This window comes from Meles meles, chromosome 16 (assembly GCF_922984935.1).
Source record: "Meles meles chromosome 16, mMelMel3.1 paternal haplotype, whole genome shotgun sequence".
NCBI lineage: Eukaryota > Metazoa > Chordata > Mammalia > Carnivora > Mustelidae > Meles > Meles meles.
The window spans coordinates 37,832,004-37,854,341 of NC_060081.1; the positions used below are offsets into that span (position 1 = coordinate 37,832,004).

A 22,338-nucleotide genomic window follows, 5' to 3' on the forward strand; every position below is an offset into this window, starting at 1 on the left:
AGATGCACAAATACAGTGAGTGTGTGAGCGTATGCATGTGTGTGTATGTGTATTCTCATACCTCTTCAGGAAGACAGCTAGCCCAAGATCTTCACCTGGAGCCAGTGCCCAGAAATGCTGGTTAAACGCTGATGCACCAGAAATCACAAAAACATTTTTGCATGTGTAAGATGAAGAGTAGCCAGTATTGGCATCTCTGTTTGAAAGGAAATCTTTTACTAATGTGGCTTCATTATATATGGGATATGTTTGACTGCAGCATGGTTATGGAAATTTCTTTTTTATTTCCTCTGTGCAATTTTCTTAAATATTTATCTCAACCCCAACCAAATAACCTTCTTGAGATAAAGCATATCCTTTAAAATATTCTGGGAAATTCTCAGGGAAAGTAAATTGTTAACTTTTGAGTATGTGAAGAATCATTTATTCTAAAAGATAATTGAAAATGCTGAATAGCCAGAATTTACTAAAAGACATTATTTTTTTAAGTAATCTCTACATCCTACATGGGGCTTGAGCTTACAACCCTGAGATCAAGCATCACATACTCTACTGACTGAGCTAGCCAGGCACCCCAAAAATATGTTATTAAATCTATTATCGCAATATGTTGTTTAGAATTTATTATTATTGTTATTGGAGTTCTTTTAGTAAAGGAATGACATTGAGAAGTCTGTGAAAGGCATTTGTCATTTGCAGATGTTATATCAAAAACAAATTTCTTCTCTAATTCATTGCCACTCCTAATTAGAGGAATTCCCTGGATACAAGGGATTTATATTATTTCTTTTGTCCAGTTTTTGAAAGACTATCTGAGTCACCCACAAGTAGTTACCAAAGAATAATAAAGTACATTTATTTATAAGATAAGCCCCAATACAGATGGGAAAATCTATAGCCTATTATTAACTCCTAGCTCCTATTTTATCCTTTACAACAATTTGGCTATTGAGAATTCTTTCTCCATTGATTTACCTCAAAAGTTGACATTGTTTTACCTGTTTTTTCAGTTGGCCTTTGATATATACATCTTTCTCTCCTTTGCCTTAACGTCCCTCCCTCGGCAGCCAGAGCCAGCCTGTGTAAATGCATGCTGAGTGGCAAATGGTAGAGCCTGCTTTGTGTCAAAAATCAAAACCATTCTGGTCCTCCATCTCTGAGCTACCTCAGTAGGAGGGGCCTCCGGGCCAAGAGATGGGGTGGGTTCTCCTGATTGTTCCATCAGGGTGTGAGAAGTGCACAGAACTCCTCTGCGACAAAGAAACAAGGCCCAGTGCCCCCAGAATTTAAGAATTTCTCCTGAAGCATATATTTTCTGTACTATCCTTGATATCCATTAGTTTGTTGTTTGTTGTTGTGGGGTTTTGTTGTGTGGTTTTCTTCATGTGTACTTCCATCACAGCTGCATCTCACTGATTATGAACTGCTTCTAGCATAAGTCATAGGAAGAAGTGTACTTATTGTTTTAAGAAATGTATTTTAAATTGTCCTAAGTGTGGTGCCAAAAATAGGAAGAAAGGGCTATTCTTTCTTATTTTCCTTATTTGTTGGTTGTCATTATTGCCTGGACTAGACAACTCTGAATAATTTTAGACTGAATAGCTCCTTGATTTTCCTCTTTGGAATTAAGGTGCCCACCCCTCCCACCTCCAACCCCAAGAGTTCTGTCGTAAGAGGGAGACACTCATTATTTTTCATAATTAGTAAGACTAACAATTTCATCCTATTTTGCTCTTTTCTGAGTCTCCTCAAGCATGACTATTAATCTGTGTTCTAGGTGCTGATCTCAGAATAGGTTTAGTCAATCTTTGCAGTTTTTACATGTCTATGTTTTTCCTGTGGAGCCTTTTCTCAATCCCACCAAACAGAAGAAGAAGAAGAAGAAGAGGTATAGCATCAGAAGTCTGTTCAGGACCCTAAGACCATACTGTCACCCTTTCATCCTGGCCTTTGGAGCATCTCCATGAAGCAAAAAGATAGTCACAGCAGATCTCATTCTAGAAACGTTCAGGGGCTCAACAGATTTGGTTAATGTCCAGTGGTCAGAGCCTCAGAAGCTGGAGGTCTTTTCTCACTCATTCAGGCAGTGTATCTGTTGAGGCTCTTTCGTGCCAGATACTGTGTCAAGGGCAGGTGGTCTCATGATCTTGGAATCCCAGTTTTAGTAAGGGAGACAGCCAGTAAAGGTAAGTGGTTGACTAGGGACTTTCAGATAGGAGCTTTAGTGTTATAAGGAAGATAAAACCAATGGGCACCTGGATGGCTATGCCTTCAGCTCAGGTCATGATCTCAGGGTCTTGGGATCGAGGCCCACATCGGGCTCTCTCTGCTCAGCAGGCCTGCCTCTCTGCCTACTTGTAATCTCTCTCTGTCAAATAAATAAAATCTTTAAAAAAAAAAAAAAAGATAAAACACAGTGATAGGATAGAAGGAAACTGCTTTAATTCAGGTAGGGGAGATTCTAGTTTCCAGTCCAGCATGTAGGGAGCTTGGAAGTCATCACCCTCATCCTAACAACATGAAAAAAGCTGAACAAACTGGAAAATCAACAGCTTTTCTTTGAGCCATCAAAGAATTAGAGTCACAAGTAAAACACTGTCCCCCAAATCGGAGAGACAGGCAGACACAGAAAATCATAACTTGCCATAGCAGAAACCCAGGAACAGAAACCCCTGGGGAACCAATAACAGGGTAGGAAAATGTCAACTGTAGTTGACCAGTTGCTGGAGGCTCTATGTACACAAATTTGTGAATTAGAGTCAAGATGGGCCTGGTCTTTGGGAGACCACCACACTTCTCTGTGTTTTTCCCTCTGGGAGCCCTACCCTTTCTCACAGTGAGGATTGGAGTGGGGGGGGGGGACCCCTCATGCTTCAGCAGAGGGAAGGGAAAGAAGTCATTTTGAAATACATCTGGAGTGTTCTGTTCTTCTTAATGAGGCCTATCCTCAAGAGGAAGTGTTTTACCAGAGCTTTTACCTGCTGGAGTTTTACCAGAACCAAGCCAAGCTGGGGAAAGCAAGCACCCAACTCGAGTTCCCTCTACTTTGCTGTCTCACCTAAGCGGAAAGTGGTGAGGACACAAAAAAACAAAACTGAGAAGCACTTGTGAAGGTCATAGCCCAGAGATCCAGGCTCACTAAAAGACTGAGATCTGATCATATAGGTCTGTGGAACACTTCTCCTCCATACCTTATCACAACATCAAAGGACTTTTGTATAGTAACAGCTGAAAGAACTGCACATCTAAGGCCTTATTTAAGAGCGACAACAGGGAGACAAAAACAGGAACATCCAAGGAGATTTTAGCCTTTCACATGATCATTGACTACTTTGACAGACAATAAGCACAACTTAACTCTGAGAGAGACACACATAAAGCCTCACACTAAAGGCCTATTTACTTCAGTTCCTTTTACATGATACATGATATTGAGCTTTCAACAAAAAACTGCAAGGCATACTAAAAATCAACAACAACAAAAAGCCAGTTTGAAGAGATGAAACAAACATCAGAATCAGGCTCAGATTTGACAGATTTTAAAATTATCAGGCCAGGAATTTAAAATAATTATGATTAATATGTTAAGGGTTATAATAGAAAAAGTAGACAGCATGCAAGAAGAGGTGACTAATGTAGCAGAGAGATGCCAACTCCAAGAATTAAAAGTAAATGTTAGAAATAACCACTGTAACAAATGAAGAATGCCTGTGATAGGCTAATCAATCAACAGGACAACTGAGGAAAGGAACTGTGAGCTTGAAGATAAGACAGTAGAAACCTTGAAACTGAAAGGCACAAGGAAAAAAAGATGAAAAAACCTGAACTGGGGTGCCTGGGTGGCTCAGCCCATCAAGTCTCTGCCTTTGGCTCAGGTCATGATCCCAGAGTCCTGGGATCAGGCCCCACATCAGGATCCTTGCTCAGCGATGACCCTGCTTCTCCCTCTTCCCAGCCCTCCACTTGTGCTCTCTCTCACTGTCTCTCTTTCTCTCTCAAATAAATAAATAAAATCTTTTTTAAAATAGCCTGAACAAAACATTTAAGACCTGTGGGACAATGGTAAAAGTTATACACCTAGTCCAAAATAAAGGAATAAACAAATTTTGAAATTATAATTAAGTATGTAATGTATTTTAATATACATAAGAATTTTTCAAATTAATGACAGATACCAAACTACAACTCCAGGAAGCATAGAAAATACCAAGTAGAATAGATACTAAAATGCCTATACCTAGATACATCATATTCAAACTATGTGTTAGAAACTGAATGTTTGTTCCCCTGCCCCCAGAATTCATTTTTTGAAACCTACCCCTAGTGTGATGGTATTTGGAGATAGGGCTTTGGGGACGTGATTAGGTCATCAGAGTAAAGCCCTTAGGAATGGAATTAGTAATAAAAGAGACCCTGGAGCACTCCTTACCACTTCGTCCATGTGAGGACACAGAGACAGCCATCTATGAACCAAGAAGCAGGCTATCACCAGACACCAGGTCTCCTGACATCTTAAACTTTCCAGCCTCCAAGGACTGTGAGAAAAAAATTTCTGTTGTCACAAGCCACCCAGGGTCTGACTTGTTGTTATAGCAGCCTAAACAGACTCAGGCATACCAAAAATCAAAAACAAAGGAAAAATCTTGAAAGAAACCAGAGTTTAGAAATAACTATAGAGGAGCAAGGGTAAGTATTAGAGTAGACTTCTCTTCAGAAATCATAAAAGCAAGAAGCAAGTGGATGAAAATAAAGTGTTGAGAAAAAGAAACCCACCAACATAATATTCTGTATCCTTCAAAAGTGAAAAAATATTTTCTCAGACAAACAAAACTTGGGAAATTTGTGACCAGTAGACCTACTTTGCAAGAAATGTTGAAGTAAATTAGTCAAAGAGAAGGAAAATTATATAAATCAGAAATATAGATCTACTTTTAAAAAGAAGTGCTTTAAATAGAAATAAATGTAGATAAATGAAATCTTTTATTTTTCTTATTCCTAATTGATCTAGCAGATAACAGTTTGTTCCAAATAATAATAGCAACCATGTATTTAATGATTGGATGAGTAATGAATGACAGCAATGGTATGGGACGGAAGGAAAGAATTGGCAATACTCTATTACGGGTACTCGTATTACCTGTGGAGCAGAATAGTGCTATTTGAACGAGGACTTGGAGTAGTTACAAATGTACATGTCAAACTCAAGAACAATCACCCAAAAAAAAGTTAAAAAAAAAAGTTATCATGGAGATGCTAAGAAACAAACAAAAAAACTGGAATTATATAAAAGGCTCAATTAAAATCAGAGAAGGCAAGGGGAACCTGGGTAGTTCAGTCAGTTAAGTGTCCAGCTCTTGGTTTCGGCTTAGGTCATGATCCCAGGGTTGTGAGATCGAGCCCCACATCGGGCTCTGTGCTGGGTGCACAGCCTGCTTAGGATTCTCTCTCTCTCCCTTCCCCACCCCCCTATTGCCCCACTCCTGTTCACATACACACTTTATGTCTCAAAAAAAAGAGAAGGCAGAAAAAGAATAGATAGCAACAAGAGGAACAAGTGAAATACGCTAACAGACCTGGTGGATAGTAATCGAACTATATCAATCATCACCTTACATGTCAACAGTCTAAACATACCAATTAAAAGAAAAAAACTGGGGCGCCTGGGTGGCTCAGTGGTTAAGCCGCTGCCTTCGGCTCAGGTCATGATCTCAGGGTCCTGGGATCAAGCCCCGCGTCGGGCTCTCTGCTCAGCGGGGAGCCTGCTTCCTTCCCCTTTCTCTGCCTGCCTCTCTGCCTACTTGTGATCTCTCTCTCTGTCAAATAAATAAATAAATCTAAAAAAAAAAAAAAAAGAAAAGAAAAAACTGTCAGTGGATTAAAAAAAACTGCTGTCTACAAGGAACCTACTTTAAGTTATAAAGGCACAGATTAAAAGTAAAGGTATGGAAAAAGATATCCTACAGTAACACAGGTAAATAGAAAGCTGGACTAACTGTATCAATACCAGACAGAGCTGACCTCAGAACAAGGAAAATGATCAGGGGTGAAGAGGGGCATTAATAGGTGGGCAGAGAAAGCTACCCCAGGGAATGATATTTACAGTCTCCAGGAGGTGACCCCAAATGGAGCAGGAGAGGCAGCCTTCAAGGACCATCAAGCAAAGAGGACAGCAAGGGCAAAGTCCTTACAGAGGACATGAGCTTCATAAAAATGAGAAAAGATGCCTACTGTGGCCAGAGGGGGGAGGGGGGACAAAGAGGAAGAATTCGGGAGCTGAGTGCTTCCATGTCCCCAGCTGAGGACTCTGACCTTGATAAGCTTAGAAAGGCAAACAGTCTAACCACATTTTTCTCTGTAAAATAAAGATAAAGCATCAGCCTCATGGAATTGTGGGAATTACATACTGGCCTGTGAGCACTGAGCTCAGAACCTGGCCTAGCAGAGGGAGATTAGTAACAGTAGCCACAGCTATGGGGCTCATCATCAAAAATCAAATATTTCTGGGCTCTTCAACCTCTTGTTCTATGAGTCATTTGTTATTCTTTCTTAACACAGCCTCTTACTTAACCAAAATAGATCAATTAATTATGTATATTACTTTCATCTCAGTTATTAAGAATTATAGACTCCAAAGCCATCAAAGGAGAATCCATAGGCCCAGTTAATCCATCAGTCTACTTTAAAAGACATTCATGGAGATGCTATGATTGTTCCCTAAGGAGACTTTCTCCCTATTTGGAAATTCTTTTCCTGTGTCTACCCCAAGTTCTGCAAAATAGAGTTTAAGTGTGTTTTCACTTATTTTTCGAGGTACTAGCCCAAGTCCAATGAGTCATTTTTCCAGCTGGTCCCTCCTCAAAGAACATCGCCCCACTGGTGATATTGTGGAGCTGTGCATTCCCAGAGGATACAGCCATGCCTTCCCCTTTCCACATCTGTGCATAAGGAAGGTCAAAACAGATTATCTTTAAGGGCTCTTCTATCTCTGCCATCTACGATTCCAGGACCAGCTACCGTTTCTCCCTCTGGGAAGTTCACAATCCTGTAGTGTGAACTTATGAACTGAAGGAGTATATTTGGACCCATAAAGTTAATCTTGAGATGTCAAAATTAGTAACAGATAAATCTGTTAAAAAATTGCATTGAAGTACAATAAATTTCCCACTGGGGGAAAAAATGGCAGTTTTAATATTTGCTGGAAAGACTGAGGAGTCCATAGACTGAAAATTTTGTTAAAATTTTATAAAAATAAAATGTGTTAAATTCTCATTGGCTTTGTGGTTGCATAGGTCTTATACAGATCAATTCTTCATGGAGAGTCCCTTATGGAGGCAGTTCTGCCTTTGGAAGAACAAATGAAGCCTCTCCAGAGGAATGTCCTTGGTCAGGACAGGCTATTACATGGAAAGCCAGCTAGCTTCGGCCAGCTCAGTTCCCATGGCTGTTCTTTAGTCTTTTCATTTGCCTCTGAATGATAATGATGCTGCACACATTTCCCTAGAAATGTGGTAGAGCTTTCCAGTCCTCCCAAGTATGTAGTCCAGCCTCCTCTCCTGCTTTACTCCCTTTAGTGGCCCTGTCTTTGACTTCCCACCGTGATAAAAAGCAAGTCCCTCAGCATCTGCGTGCAGCCCTTTGCCTTGCTCCAGCCACAGTCTTTCTCTTTATTTACCTGTAATGCGTATAGCACCAACTAATGCTTGACTAGACTGGCACTTGAAGGAATACTTTGTGAGAACACTGCTTTAGCAGAGAGAGCCAGTGCCACCTCACTGTTTCCTTCTTGCTTTATACCATCTGCCTGCAGTGCCCCCTTTTTCCCACAGGTCTCTGCTGATATCCACAGTCATGCCCACCTCCAATACAAAGACTTCTGTGCCTTCTTTCCGCTAGCAGGACTCTCTGCAGCTCCAGAATATTATATCTGTACCTGAACCAAAGCTTTTTTTTCTCTTCTCTTTTTTTTTTTTTTGTCTTCTTGAATTCATATTTTATCTCCCCTACAAACTGCTTATGTATAAGGGTTCTGACATATTTACCTCTGTATTCCTTTACAGCCCTTATCGGGGCTTTGATCAAAGCAGGCAAATACGTAACTCTTAGACTGATAAAATCATGCGGTGTCTGGGTGGCTCAGTGGGTTAAGCATCTGCCTTCAGCTCACGTCATGATCTCAGGGTCCTGGGATCGAGCCCCACATCAAGCTCTGCTCAGCAGGGAGCCTGCTTCTCCCTCTCTCTCTGCCTGCCACTCTGCCTACTTGTGATATCTCTCTCTTTCAAATAAATAAGTAAAATCTTTAAAAAAAAAAAAAACCTGATAAAATCTGAAATCTCTTCCATTTTGACCTAGAAAGATTCTATGTAGACTTCAAAATTTTCAGGAAAAATTTTAGAGTCCTTTATCTATTTTCCCCCAAATGATCCTCTGTTATTTAGAGAATGTATCTGTACAATATGAAGATTAAAATATATGGAAGTAAATATTCTCTTTCTCAGAAGCATATCTTATACTTCTCTTGAAGTTTTTACCCTTATCTCAATATTGTATGGTTTTCCTACCTTGTCTCTCATTAGGACAATACTGTTTGCAACCAACTTTAGGGATTAATATAGCATTTGAATGTTTCAGCCACTCTGTAAGGAGAGTAGGGCATACCTCATCTTTCCTGGGCTCCAGATACATCCATGTACGTAACTGTAGTAAGTTACCAAGGGGACTTGGTTTCTTGGCAGCCAAACCAAGTCCAGAATTTGAATCTCAGCAGTCTCAACCTGTTTTAAGAGTAGAAAGGTGTTCATTTTCACTTTCACCTCAGTATGTGGATGCTTATTCATGAAAGGCTGTTCACATGTGTGTGCTTCTCTGTACACATCCTGTGTACACTTTGTGGCCATACATATGGAGTCCAGCAGAAACTTGAATGCTGGATCTTTGTGCTGTCACCTGCCTCTTGCTTGATAAAGGTAATGCCAAAAAGCTGAGTGCAGAAATCCTAGTCATATTTTTGCTATGAACACACGCCCCCCAGTTTTTAAAAAGGGGTGCATAACTGGCCAAACTGGGTCAAGCCACCTTTCTCTGCATTTATTGCTTTCCGTGTGGCTTGGATCTCAGGAGACCTGTATGTGGCAGTGTTCTGTTTCTGGAAGCTGGAGGTTATCCATGAGGAACTTGAACGGAGCTCAGCTGTTCGTTACCTTGCTTTGGAGCATCCAGATGTCTTGACTGAGTCCGTGAAAGATTAATTCCCACAGATCAAGTGGAGATTTCAGCTAGCTTTCTGTGTCCCAAGGATTCTTCTCTGTGCTGGCTTCCACGGCTGGATGCCTCCTCTGTTGGCACACTAAGCAGTGCTGCAGCATGAACTTCAGTGCCATCCCCCCTCTGCAAATAACTTTCTCTGCTTTCATGCTGTCTGGGCAAGAGAACTTGGATGTGACAGTGTCCTGACCTGCACCCAGACCTGATAAGGAAAAAAACCATTAGGGCTGCACTTTCTAGGTTTGTGCTTCCTTCTCAGATGTGCTTCCTTTAGTGATGGGGGCTCCACATGTACCTCCTAACTTGCAGCTGGTGAGGAAATCTTACTAATCTCAGGCTCTCGTCATCATGCTAGGGGAGGCCAGTTATGAGTCGTCGAGGAACTTTAGTTTGCTGTGAACACACATGCTCAACAGGGATGAAATGCTGAGTTAAGTTTCTGATTATTAATTGTATTAGCCTTTCTCCTAAGAACCAACTTTTGGTCTTGGTTGTCTGTATGGTGTATTTATTTCTATTTTATTAAAGCCTACTTTTGTCCTTATTATTTCTTCCCTTCTTGTTTCTTTTGAGTTTATTTTTCTTTTGGATTTTAAATATTTCTTGAGACGGAGGTGTGTCTTATAAAGTTGAGGCTTTTATACCTTGCTAAAAAGAGCATTTAATCCCACATATTCCCTCTCAGTCTGCTTCAACATCTAATATCCACTCTTCTCATGACTATTTAGCTTCACATATTTTGAAATAAGTGTATTTTTTGACTGCTGAGTTATTTAGAATTATCTTTCTTGATTTCTAATGTTAGAGATTTGTCCTAGTTATCTTTTTGTTGCAAATTTTTAACTTATTAGTTCTTTGGGCACAGAATTAAGATTGTATGATTTTAACCCCTTGAAAGTTTCAGAGACTTGCTTTATGACCTAGAATAGGACTTAGCAGACTTTTTCTGTGAAGAACCAGGTAGTAAACCTTTTAGGGTTTGTGGCCCACACAGTGTCTGTCACAGCTACTCAGTTCTTTTCTGTGTGAAAACAGGTATAAACAGTATGTAAGTGAAGGTTTATGGCTCTGTTCCAGCAATACTTTAGTTTTTGACTGATTTTGAGTTTCGTATAATTATTATATGTCACAAAATATTTTTATCAACCATTTTAAAAAGTAAAAATCACTCTCAGCTTATAAGCTATACAGAAAAGTCACCACGCTTGGAATCAGGTCACATAGGCTCTACTTGTGGATCCTTGGCCTAGAATATGGTCATTGTTTTTTAAGATTTTATTTGTTTGTTTATTTATTTATTTATTTATTTATTTATGAGAGAGAGACAGAGTGAGAGGGAACATGAGAGGGGAGGTCAGAGGGAGAAGCAGACTGCCCATGGAGCCGGAAGTCTGATGCAGGACTCAGTCCCAGGACTCCGGGATCATGACCTGAGCCAAAGGCAGTCACTTAACCAACTGAGCCACCCAGATGCCCCAAATATGGTCAATTTTTTTTATTTTTATTTTTTAAGATTTTATTTATTTATTTGACAGAGAGAGAGATCACAACTAGGCAGAGAGGCAGGCAGAGAGACAGGGGGAAACAGGCTCCCTGCTGAGCAGAGAGCCCGATGTGAGACTCGAGCTCAGGACCCTGGGATCATGACCTGAGCCGAAGGCAGAGGCCTTAACCCACTGAGCCACCCAAGCGCCCCAATATGGTCAATTTTTAAAAAATATTCTAGCCATGCTTGAAAAGAATATGTCTTCTACAATTGTTGGGTGAAATATTTTGTATGTATCCATTAGGATGAGTTTTTTTGTGTTTTTCAAATCTTTTATATTCTTACTTTTTTAAAAAAAAATATTTTTAATGTAACATTAATCAAGAAAAGCGCACAAATTTAAGTGTACAGCTTGATGATGTTTTCAAAGCAAATGATTTAATGCTTCACAGATGTAAACATGGGATATTGTCAGCTGCCAGAAATCTCTTTACACTCCCTCCCAATCACTAACCCCCCAAAAAGGTGGTCACTGTTCTGATGTCTGTCACTGTTCATTAGTTTTTTACCTGCTTTTGAACTTTCTGTGCCTGGAACTACATGGTATGAACTTCTTTGTGTTTGTTTCCTTCACTCAGCATAAGATTTGGGTCATTCCCATGATATTACATGTAGTTGTGGTTTGTTCATTTCATTACTGTGGAATTTTCTGTTGGTTAAATATACCACAAATTGTCTCATTCATTCTCCTATTAATGGACATTGAGGATATGTCCAATTTGGTGAATATGTGTGCCTTACCTTTTCACTTTCATTATGAGCAGACTGTTTTACATTTTTATTAAGTCCAATTAATTTTGTTTCTTTTATGACTGGTGCCTTTTATACCTTAAGAAACCCTTCCCTGACCTCAAATTGTGAAGATTTTCTCATATGTTTTCTTCTGGAAACCTTGTGGTTTTAGGTTTACTATTTTTTTAAAGGTTTTTTAGATTTAAGATTTCATTTATTTATTTGACACAGGGAGAGAAAGAGAGAGGGCACAAGAAGGGGGAGTGGCAGGCAGAGGGAGAGGGAGCAGTAGACTCCCTGTGGAGCAGGGAGTCTGATGTGGGGCTCTATCTCAGAACCTTGGGATCATGACCTGAGCTGAAGGCACGTACTTAACCAACTGAGCCACCCAGCGCCCCTTAGCTTCACTATTTTGATCTATAATCCGCCTAAATTTTTTGTGTGTGGTATGAGATAGAGGCCAAGGTTCATTTTTAAAAATGGCTATCTGCTTGTTTCAGAGCCTTTTTTGAAACAGACTTTCCTTTCCCTATCAAATTGATATGCTGCTTTATTGCAAATCACCTGGTTCTATTCTTGGACCCTGTGCTCTGTTCTGTTGATATATTTGTCGTCCTGGTACCAACATTATGATATATTAATTACTGTAGTTTTATAGTATCCCTTGAAATTAAGTAATATAAATCTTATTGCCTTGGCTAACTTAAGTTTTTTTTCATTTTAATATAAATTTAGAATGAGCTTATCTATATCTATAAAAACAGCTTGGTAGAATTTTTATTTGGTTTGTGCTGAATCTCTTGTTCCATTTCAGCAGACTTGATATCTTAACAGTATGGAAACTTCCTATCCATGAACACTGTACATCTTTCCATTTCTTAGGTTGTCTCTAATTTACCTCAGTCATGTTTGTTGTGTATGTATGTGTGTATATATCTTTTGTCAAATTTATTCCTAGGCACTTGATGTTTTTGATGCTATTATGAACAGTATTTGTAAATGTCATTTTCCAGTTGGTGGTGGCTAACGTTCAGAAGTGTAATTTATTTGGAGTGTATATTGTATCCTGTGACCTTTCAAAATCCAGTTCTAGTTAAATTCCTTTGGGTTTCTCATGTACATAATCATGTTATCTGTAAATAAAAATAACTTGCTTCTAATCTTTATGTTCCTCTCTTTTTACTTCCTTTTATTTTCTTTATTGTAATGATTAGGATATGTTGATTAGAAAAGGTGACATAGACATCCTTGCCTTTTCATATCTTAGGTGGAAAACAATTATTATTTCACCGTTAATTATGTTACAGTTTTTTTCCTTAAAGAGTTCATCAAATTGAGGAAGTTCTCTTCTATTCCCAGTTTGCTGGGAATTTTTTTTAATCATGAATGAGAGTGGAATTTTATGTGTGCTTTTTCTGTATCTATCAAGAGGCCATACAGTTTTTCTTCTTTATTTTATTAATTAATAAATTGCACTAGTAAATTTACGATTGTTAGACCAGCCTTGGTTTTTTATGCAAAATATGATTTGATCAAGATACAGTGTCTTTTAAATATATTCCTGGATTTAATTTGCCAAAAATTTGTAAGAGATTTTTACATCTTTGTTGAGGGATGTTAGTTCATAGATCTCTTATCCCAGCTCCTCACATCCACTCCTTTGAGCAGAGACAGTCTTCCGTTTACCATTGTATCCCCAGCCCCTCTCCCAGTGCCAACCACAGAAGAGATATTCCACAAATAAATAGCCTTTGACACAAATTAAAAGACCTTGCTGGAGACCTGCATTTATTAAATAATTTAAATTATTTAAAATAACTATAATTTCACCCATTAATCCAGTATTTGCTTTCCAGCTGTGTGCCAGGTACAGTGGAGCTTTCTCTCCACCATCTCATTGGGGGTTTCTCTCCACCATCTCCAGCTGCTCCTCCTTAGTCTTCTTTGCTAATTCTTCCTCATGTCCCCAACCTCCATAAATATTGGAAGGGCACAAGATTAGTCCTTGAACCTCTTTTCTTGCTTATCTGATCATCCAGTCTCATGGCTGTAAACACCATCTGTAAGTAACTCTTATGAATCTCCAACAGGAGCGTCTCCCTTGACTTCCAGCCTGATCTGTCACCTGATTTGCCACCCCCATACATCAACACCAATATCTAATAGGCATCTCACACTTAGCATATTTAAAATTGAACTAGTGACCCTCCTTTTTAGTCTTCACTTCAGGAAAAGGTGGCTCCAGACTTCCAGTTGCTGGGCATAAACCATGGCGTCAACCCTAATGCCTCTTTTTCTCAGTCACTTCATTAGTAATCCTCAGCAAATCCTGTCTGCCTTCAGACTATATCCAGAAACCTACCAAGTCTCACCACTTCTGCCACCATTCTGATCCAAGCCATCGTCATCTCTTGCCTGGATCATTCACCAACTCCCTAACTGGTTTCCGTAATGCTTGTTTTTTGCAACTTTCCCAACACAACAGCCAGAACATACCTTTAAAATGTAGGTGAGATCAGATCTCCCACTTCCCTAAACTATCCAGAAGGCTTTTATCTTGCTCAGAACAGAATTCCAGAATCCTTTAAGGCCCTTCTTATCAGCTTTCCCAACTTTATTGCCTTCTGTTCTTTTTCTTGCTCACTCAGCTCCAGCCTCTCTGGCTTGCTTGCTGTTTCCCAACCATAGCAGTTACACTCCCACCACAGGGCTAGGTATTTGCTGTTCCTTGGCCTGGAATGCTCTTCCATCAGAATGTCCTCATAATATGAGGTTCATTCCCTCATTCCTGTCAAGCTTTTACTGAAATGTTATTTCTCTTTGAAGCCCTCTCTGGCCATATGTTCTAAAATTGGAGGACATCCCCCCTCAGAAAGAGTCCTATTGCTCTTCCCTTGCTTTTATTTTTCACCTTAGTGCTTTTCTACCTAATATATATTTTATGTATTTATACTGTTTATTCTCTCACACCTCCAATAAATTGTAAGGTCAATGAAATAAGGAATTTCATTATTCACTGTTGTGTCCCCAGTGACTAGAACAATGTCTTTCACATAATAAATATTTTTGAATAAATGAATAAACAAGTGAGAGAGTGAATAAATACAAGGGTTACAAGGCAGACCTAGTCCTTGACCTCAGGGAGCTGACATTCTCCATATGAATAAATGGAGTCAATGAATTTCTAATGGAGGAAAAAAAAAGAGAGAATGAGAAAGGACAGGCACCAGAACTTTGTGGCTTGCCCTGGTAGTAAAAGTGGGTCCAGTGAAGGAAAGCCAAGCCTCTAAAAAGGAAGTAGGAAGAAATGAGGATAACACAGTTATCTTAGAAGCAGAGGAAGGAAGATTCAAGAATGAGGACTATAAGTAAGATCTTATAGCTGTTAACATGATAGTCATCATCTCCTTTAAGAGGCAGTACACATCAGGATCCATGCAAAAACATTGCCAATTCCAAACTGTTTTAGAAGGATGCAAGGCTGGGAGGATGCAAGATTAGGATGTGCACAGTGAGACACAGCTGTATATTGTGCATAATCCACACAATGTAGGCACCTAGAAAGAATAATGCTATTTCCGTAAATGGCAACACAAGGGAAATAAAGAATAACCTAGTGATAATTGTCATGAGAAGTTTTGCTGAGAAGTTCAAAGTAGAGGAGTATTGTGGAGCAGACCTATGTTGCTTGATTTGAAAGCCCCCGACCTGTACCCTGCTAAGGTTAGCATCACTTCTGTGGGTGACAGTCTGGGTGGTCATGACAGGTCTGACACATCAACCAGTTGTTCTAATGTCTTTGGTTTGACTTTTACTGGTATTGGAAAAGTAAGTGTTTTTCTGTTTTAAATCAACAGGTTCCATTTTTTGGGCCTCTGTTTGATGGAGCCATAGTGAGTGGAAAGCTGCTGCCAAGCCTTATATGTGCCACGTGCATCAATGCCAGCAGGGCCGTGAAGTGCCTCATCCCACTCTACCAGAGCTTGTATCTTTTTGCTTTGAGCATGTAAGCTATTAACCATGCCAGAATCCTGATTTCCAGCAGTTTGTCACGAGAGGTGAGTATTCACTGGGTTGAAGAGGGAAGAGAGAATGTTTTTTTCAGTGCGTGTTGAAAATAACATCGTGTGATCTTTATACCATCTGTTAATTTATATTAAATATAATAATATTGTGCTTCACCAAACTCCAAAAGACTTTATTTTCATACTGTAGCCAAATAAGTCTGTGCTAAGACGGTCTGTGACCGTCAAGAGAGGCTCATCCCTTCTCCGTGTTTTGCCTGAGGTCAGGTTCCCTGCTGCCTATCCCTTTGGGTTGCAGTCTGTTGTGTATAGAAGATGGGATGCTGAGGAAACTGTAGTGGGGTCACCCAGAGTGCCTGCCCAAAACCAACAGCAAATGAAATGATTCTAATCAATTAAAGAATGGGACAAGTGCCACCTGAAGTTCAAATGGCCTCCTTGGAGGTCAGAAGAGGGGTCAGTTGCATCTGGCTGGGGGGACAGGGAAAGGCATCCTCAGTGAAGTTGCACTGGAACTCGTCAGTGAGAATGGCTAAAAGTCTTTTTGTAATTTTTCCCAAATCTTCACCAACTCTTGATCCTTTCTCTAAAACCAGAAGAAATTTCACTTTTGTAATTTTTTTCTCAGACATCAGTTGGCACACTTTAATCTTTAAGTCCAGGCACAATGTCTGACTATAAGAAAAAGAAATTAAGGTGACTTCATAGAATTAATACAAAAGGCATCTGACCTCCTGATAAAACTTGGAATCTCTTTGTTTCTAATTAGTATTGATAATGAGTATAAACATGTTGTATTCGACCTCTCTCTATACTTCTTCCACTCCAACCGTAGGGGATGTGTTGCTGAAGGGTGGGGGTGAGGGTGGGTGAGAAATCTCATGTGTGAATAGATACAGTTCATGAAAAATACCTTTCATTAAAATCCTGGTCACTGCATTGACTGATATTCTGTCTTTAGATTAAAAAAAAAAATACATATGCCATGTGGCAACTTGGAATTATCATAGAAATTAGTAGTAGAAAAGAGCTATTAGGTTCCATCTGGTCCCTCCCTGGGGGCCAGGGCAGCATTATTCCCTTCTGCGTGCTCCCTCGCACTTTGTCCAGGCCGGTGGTGCATGTTTGGGAGATGGCATTCTTCGAAGTGATATCCGCAGCACTCTAGACTTACTCTTAGAGCTGGTGTCAGTTCAGCCTTCAGCATGGGGGTTTTATTTCACAAATGCTTGAAAGAGGTTCGTGGCAGAAATGAGAAAGACCTATTCAGCAGTTGGCTTGTCAGTTTGCATGTCAACGAGGATGAGCTGGACACTCATCAGTCAAGTATGTTGGACCAAGGCAAGGAAAAATCATCTGCAAATGAGAGAATTCTGCTTTCTAGAAGTCCATTGTGATTTCTGTCACGTCACCTTCCCCACTTATCAAACTTCTCATTACAAAGGACATGCTTTGTTATTTTGTTTGACACTGCTTTCTCAAATAAGAATGAATATAGCACCAGAATAATCAGGTTCAGGGAAAACAATATTGTTACAAGTTCAAAGGATAAGATTCAGCATCACTTGAAAACTTTTCGACAAACCACATTGGACTGATGTGGATGCCAGCCAGGGCTACTGATGCTAATGTGGGTGAGTAAATACTGTATTCTCCAGGGATTCATGAAGTAACCAGGTTGACATCTCAGAGTTCAACTTGGTATAGAAATTAAGAAAGGGAAAGTAACAAAACCTATCATGTCAATATTATAAAAATTTAAGTATTTTTCTTTTATCTTATACCTTGAGAAGATTCAGTGCATGCTGTTCAAATAAATTACTTAAAACAAGAAATAAAATACTATCTAAAATTTTTATAAAGATGTAATCAATCGGGAAAACTTTGCAATCACTACAGAAGTGCTCATATAGGCCAGAAATCAGAAGTATAGTAAGAGGAAAATTTGAGAAAAGTAGGGCAAAAAAAGAAAAAGGAAGAGTATTTTTTTTTAATTTTTGTTCTTTAGAACATTACTAATTACTAGTTTTTACACTTTTAAAATAATTGTGTAGCAGCTGATGTCTGGAATTTGCTGCTTCATTGAGATAAGCCTTAGATCTGCATTTTGGAAAACAGTGAATAACCTAACACATCCTAATCACAGGTGTCTCCTTGCACTCTCATTTAGCAAACAAACAGTGTGGACCGAGCACCAGGAGCTTGGGATACACAAGGGAGCAAGGCAAACAGGGTTTTTGCCCTAGACCTCAGAGAAGACACAAACAAATAACGTTGTATAAAACAACTAAATAGAGGGTGTGGGTAAAACAGGGCCAGGGAAGAGGCTCTCTGCAGAGAAAGCAGTGAGGCTGAGGTTAGAGAGATGACAGGGAAGCTGTCCCCAGGGTGGCGTTCCAGGCCTCGGGCACCGTAGCAAGCACAGGAGTCCGAGTGTCCTCAAGTGGGAAAGTTGGGCTTTTTAGCATTTAATGCGTGGTCAGGCCCATCAGGGTACAGACAGACACAAGACCAAGCTTCCAGCAGAGGTGGTTTTCTGGGTGATTCCTGAGGAAGACAAGCTTCCCCAACCCTGTCACCTCATGGCCCACCTTGAAAGTTCTAAAATTAGCCCAGCATCAAGGCTGCTTGATGCCAGGGGCAACTATCTCAAGCCTCTGTAGGTCCCCCAAGGGCTAAGAAGATCATTAATACTTTGGACACATCTAAAACCAGGGCTAGGACCAAGGGGTCCCAGAAAAGAATGAAAATATGGGGCCCCTTGTTCAAAAAGCAAGGAAAGTGCCTTTTAACAAGCTACAATATGAAGCTTTTTCCCATTTTTTTGTGCTTTTTCTCTCAACTTGTCATGGTGTTTTTTTATTTGCTTATTACTGTTACTTTAAGTCAAGAAATACTAAAAATTTAGGTTATTAGCATTAGTTTTATCAGTCTTTATGTTGTTTTATAGACAAATATAAAAAAAACATTTAACTCATATATGGAATCACCACAATGACACAGCTCATATTTTGTAACTCATACATGGATATATTCTGTTCTTAACAATGAAAACACCACACAAACTAACTTATCTATTTTTATCTTATTCTTCATACATACATATCGTACAAGCACTCTTCAGTTTACTGATGAGTAAGAAAGGACTGACAGGAAAAGGAACTCTGAGTCCCCTGTTTTTCCCTCTCCTCTGTCATCATTTTCAGAGTGAGTTGTTGGCTAACACAGGGAAGAAACGCAAGTAAGGATATATAGGATTTCTTGGTTATTCTTGTTTCTTAGGACAACTCTGCTTTCTTTCTGCGCTCAAAGCAAGTTCTGGTTCAGGTGGAGAATATGGCCTCTCAGGATAGTCTGCATCCCCGCCTACTCAGTCTTCCCTGTGTGCTCTCTCTGAGTCTCTCTGACCTTCCAGGCATTGTGGCAATACCATAGTCCTGTTCCTGGGGCTCTACTTAAGTCTTATATACAAGGAATCAGCAGAGCACATGTTATGTACATTTCCTCTATGCATGCTCCATTGGCTCATCAGACTTGTTGTCTGAGTGCAAGTGCAAGGCACAAGATCAAAGATAAAATTATTAAGAACTTCAAGAGAGCAACAGCAGAGTATTAAACCAAGCAGGGCCCATTGCAAGTACTGTGCAGCAGCTACTCAGGTCCCATGCCCATGGAGCCCTCCCTGGAACCCATTCCAAACCCTCCCTCTACCCCCAGTATGAGCTTTTCCCCCATGAAATTTATTAGATTTCTTTCCTTTCCTAAAGCCTGACAGTATACCCCTGGCAACATTTTATTGGCATATGAACCAAGACCTAGTAAGGAATGAAGCAGCTTGCATGTGTGGCCCTAGAAGACACAATTCGTATAAGAGACCACATTTCTGAGAAAGCATTGCTATTACCGTTGCCCTGAGATATTAGGTATAGTAATGAATGCTGACAAAGAATGGGAAATTTATTTGTCAACACCAGTCATTTTATGGGCAACCTTGTGTCCCCACTTTCTTTCTAATACTGAGGTCACGTTGTTAAATAGAACATTGCCAAACTGTTCATGGCATCGAAATATCACTCAGGTATCAGAATGACTATTGTATGAACAAAGGATACATTGTTTAGTTCAAACCTTCTTTCAGTCCTTTAGAGAGGAAGTGCTTGTTTTTTTGTATTGACCATAGATAGCCAGCCATTGAGCCTGATGACAAATGAAGAAAAGAGCCGAAGGAGTTAGTTTGCATCTCTTGTGCCCTCCCCACCTAATGACCGACACTTCAGTGCCCTAAAATAGTGTCAGTTGCAATTCAGTATTTAGGAGTAAAAATGTGAGCAGTAAACGTATCAAGTTTGTTCAGTAATGTTCAAAAAAATACAACATTTCTTATGAAACAGAGGAGTAGGCACATTGTTAGAATGGATTTGCTTCTCTGCAATCTTTTTGAGCAGTAAATCCAGCTTAGAATCAATATCAATGGAGTTCTTCTTTGGGATACCCTTGGCTAAATGATCAAACAGTTGGAACTGTGTGGTGAAGTCTTACAGAAGACTGAAGAATATACCATTGTCGTACATGATCAAAAAAAAAAAAGTGAACACAGTAGGGATGTGATTGGAAAGCACCCTCAGTAACAATTCAGTCCAGCCCCTTTGTCCTTCCTGGGTTTTCTGGTAACTTCCTCAGCAGGCTAAATCAAATCTGTCAAGTGGAGCCCTTGTCCTGTGGCCGCTGCTCTTCTGAGTGACGAGGGCCAACTCACCTGCCATCTGCTTTTTCTATCCCTCATGGGCAATCAGGGTCCAGTCCCATGCCTAGAGTGTTGTAAATGGGAAGCTTGCCACATGTTATGTTTACAGTTCCCAAGCCAACTAAAGAGTCCAAAATCAAACCATGCTCAGCTAGTGGAAGTTCCCCAGATCGTCAGAACCAGGGCTCTCTTGTTCTCCTCCTCAGCTAACTTGTTTCAGGGAAGAGACTGCCACATGACGTGCAGCGCGCTTGTTAGGAGGAGCTCACCCTGAATCAAACAGATGGTGGCTTTTTAAAATCAGCATCTACTTCAATAGAACAATAGCCACAGCGGCATTTGCCATCTCTCTCTGCAACTATCAGCATTTGATGGAGAGAACTGGGCTGCCTAAGGAAAACTAGTTTTGTACCTTTTTCTTAAGTGAAATTTAGTTTCATTTTCAATTAATGGATATAGTTGATAATACTCTAGCTTCTCCCTTAGACTCTTGACTTCCTAATACCATTGCTAAGTTCTGGTCTCAATTTATACACCTTCAGAAGTGGCCTCTCTCCCTAAAGCTATAACAATTCTGTTTCTAACTTTTCTGGTAGGAACTTTGGTTCATTTTCATGGGAAGATCTTTAATTTCCTCCATTTGGTTCTATACACTCAAGAAAAGTAAATGAAAAGGAGTCAGACAGTGCCATCTAGTTTATTTTGCCATACAGAACGAGTATGCATTTGTGAACATTTACTGTATCCCTGCCTTGTGCTAGGCACTGTCCTATCCCCTGGGAGTGGAAATATGAATAAGATATTCCAAGTGATGGGACAGTGTTTGCTGTTTTGCTCTAAAAATGCACATCACATCTGAGAACGACAGAAGCTTCCACATGGCAGAGAGGATGCACACACACACACACACACACACACACACACACACACACACAGTGGGGATGGAGGTGATGGAGGCACTAAAGGGGCAGTGGGAGGAGTTCTGAGAGAAGGGGAGGGCCTGATCTAAGGCAATGAATGTGAATGGCAGGGGGATGGATTGGATCCCTGTGTAAAGCTGGTACACTAATTCAGCATGGGGCCTGCTAGATTTGTTGGGGTATGGAGGGTTATGAGAAGACAGTCAGGGACAGACCTTGCCGGAGCATCATGTTTGAGGAGTAGGCTAAGGAGGAGGAGGTGGAGGTAGAGAGGGAGGCAGAGGAAAAGGAGAGAACAGTGTCACAGAAAAGCGAGGAGCAGAGAAATGAAGGGTTACCTTCAGCAGAGTGGTCAAGCGGGACACACCTTCCTGAAGGGTCTTATCCACAGCTGATTCTAGCAGTCCCATGTCTTCATCCAAAGCATTGAGTGTGATAGGAGCTAGAACTGAATTACCACAAGGAAAGAAGCAAACATATCAGATGATAACAGCTCCAAGAAAAAGATGACACTCCTGGGTGGAATGGAAGTGCTTGAGAATGGGAAGAGCATGAGAGGGGGCCAGACTTAAGAGCGGCCACCAGAATGGAGTCATGCCCCAGATGGGAGGGCATGAATGTGCTTTCCCAAGCCACACTTCTAAACAGGCCCAAAGGCAAAATGTCGTTGTGACAGGGATTTGCACCACCCGGTATCAGCTCCACCATACATTCTACTAAAGGCAACAAGTGTACGATAAATTTTGGGTAGGCAAACAATATCCTCTTCTCAGAAGACAGAGGAAGCAAAGGAGGGAAACTCTTGTTTTAGGTCTATTCCTTAGCAGTTTGAGAGATGAGATTTGTGACTTTGAATGTTGCAGAAGGTAATGACTTTATACTAGATTTCATGTAAGAGCAGAAGAGCAAGTAGACCTGTACCTTGACACTTGGGAAGCAAGTTTCAGAAAGTAGGGTTCAGATCAAGGAATGGCGCTTTCCCATGGGTGGGTTGAGACTATAAAAGGGAATAAGAAATGAGAGATTTTTTTTTTTTTTTTTTTATTGTGAGGCTTAAACTCTGAGAGAGAAGGGGAAGCACAGAAGAGCAGCCAGCGTAAGTGCCAG

At 40.2% G+C, this 22,338-nt stretch overlaps 1 protein-coding gene across 3 annotated transcripts in view; it reads left to right on the plus strand.

The window, feature by feature from the left end:
* RALGAPA2 (Ral GTPase activating protein catalytic subunit alpha 2) overlaps positions 1 to 22,338 on the plus strand; it is a 321,503-nt gene that overhangs the window by 222,542 nt on the left and 76,623 nt on the right. For all 3 annotated transcript variants that reach the window (XM_045981825.1, XM_045981826.1, XM_045981827.1), the window contains one exon: positions 15,400 to 15,527. In XM_045981825.1, coding sequence (XP_045837781.1) covers positions 15,400 to 15,527 — 128 coding nt within the window. The remainder of the gene's footprint in view (positions 1 to 15,399; positions 15,528 to 22,338) is intronic.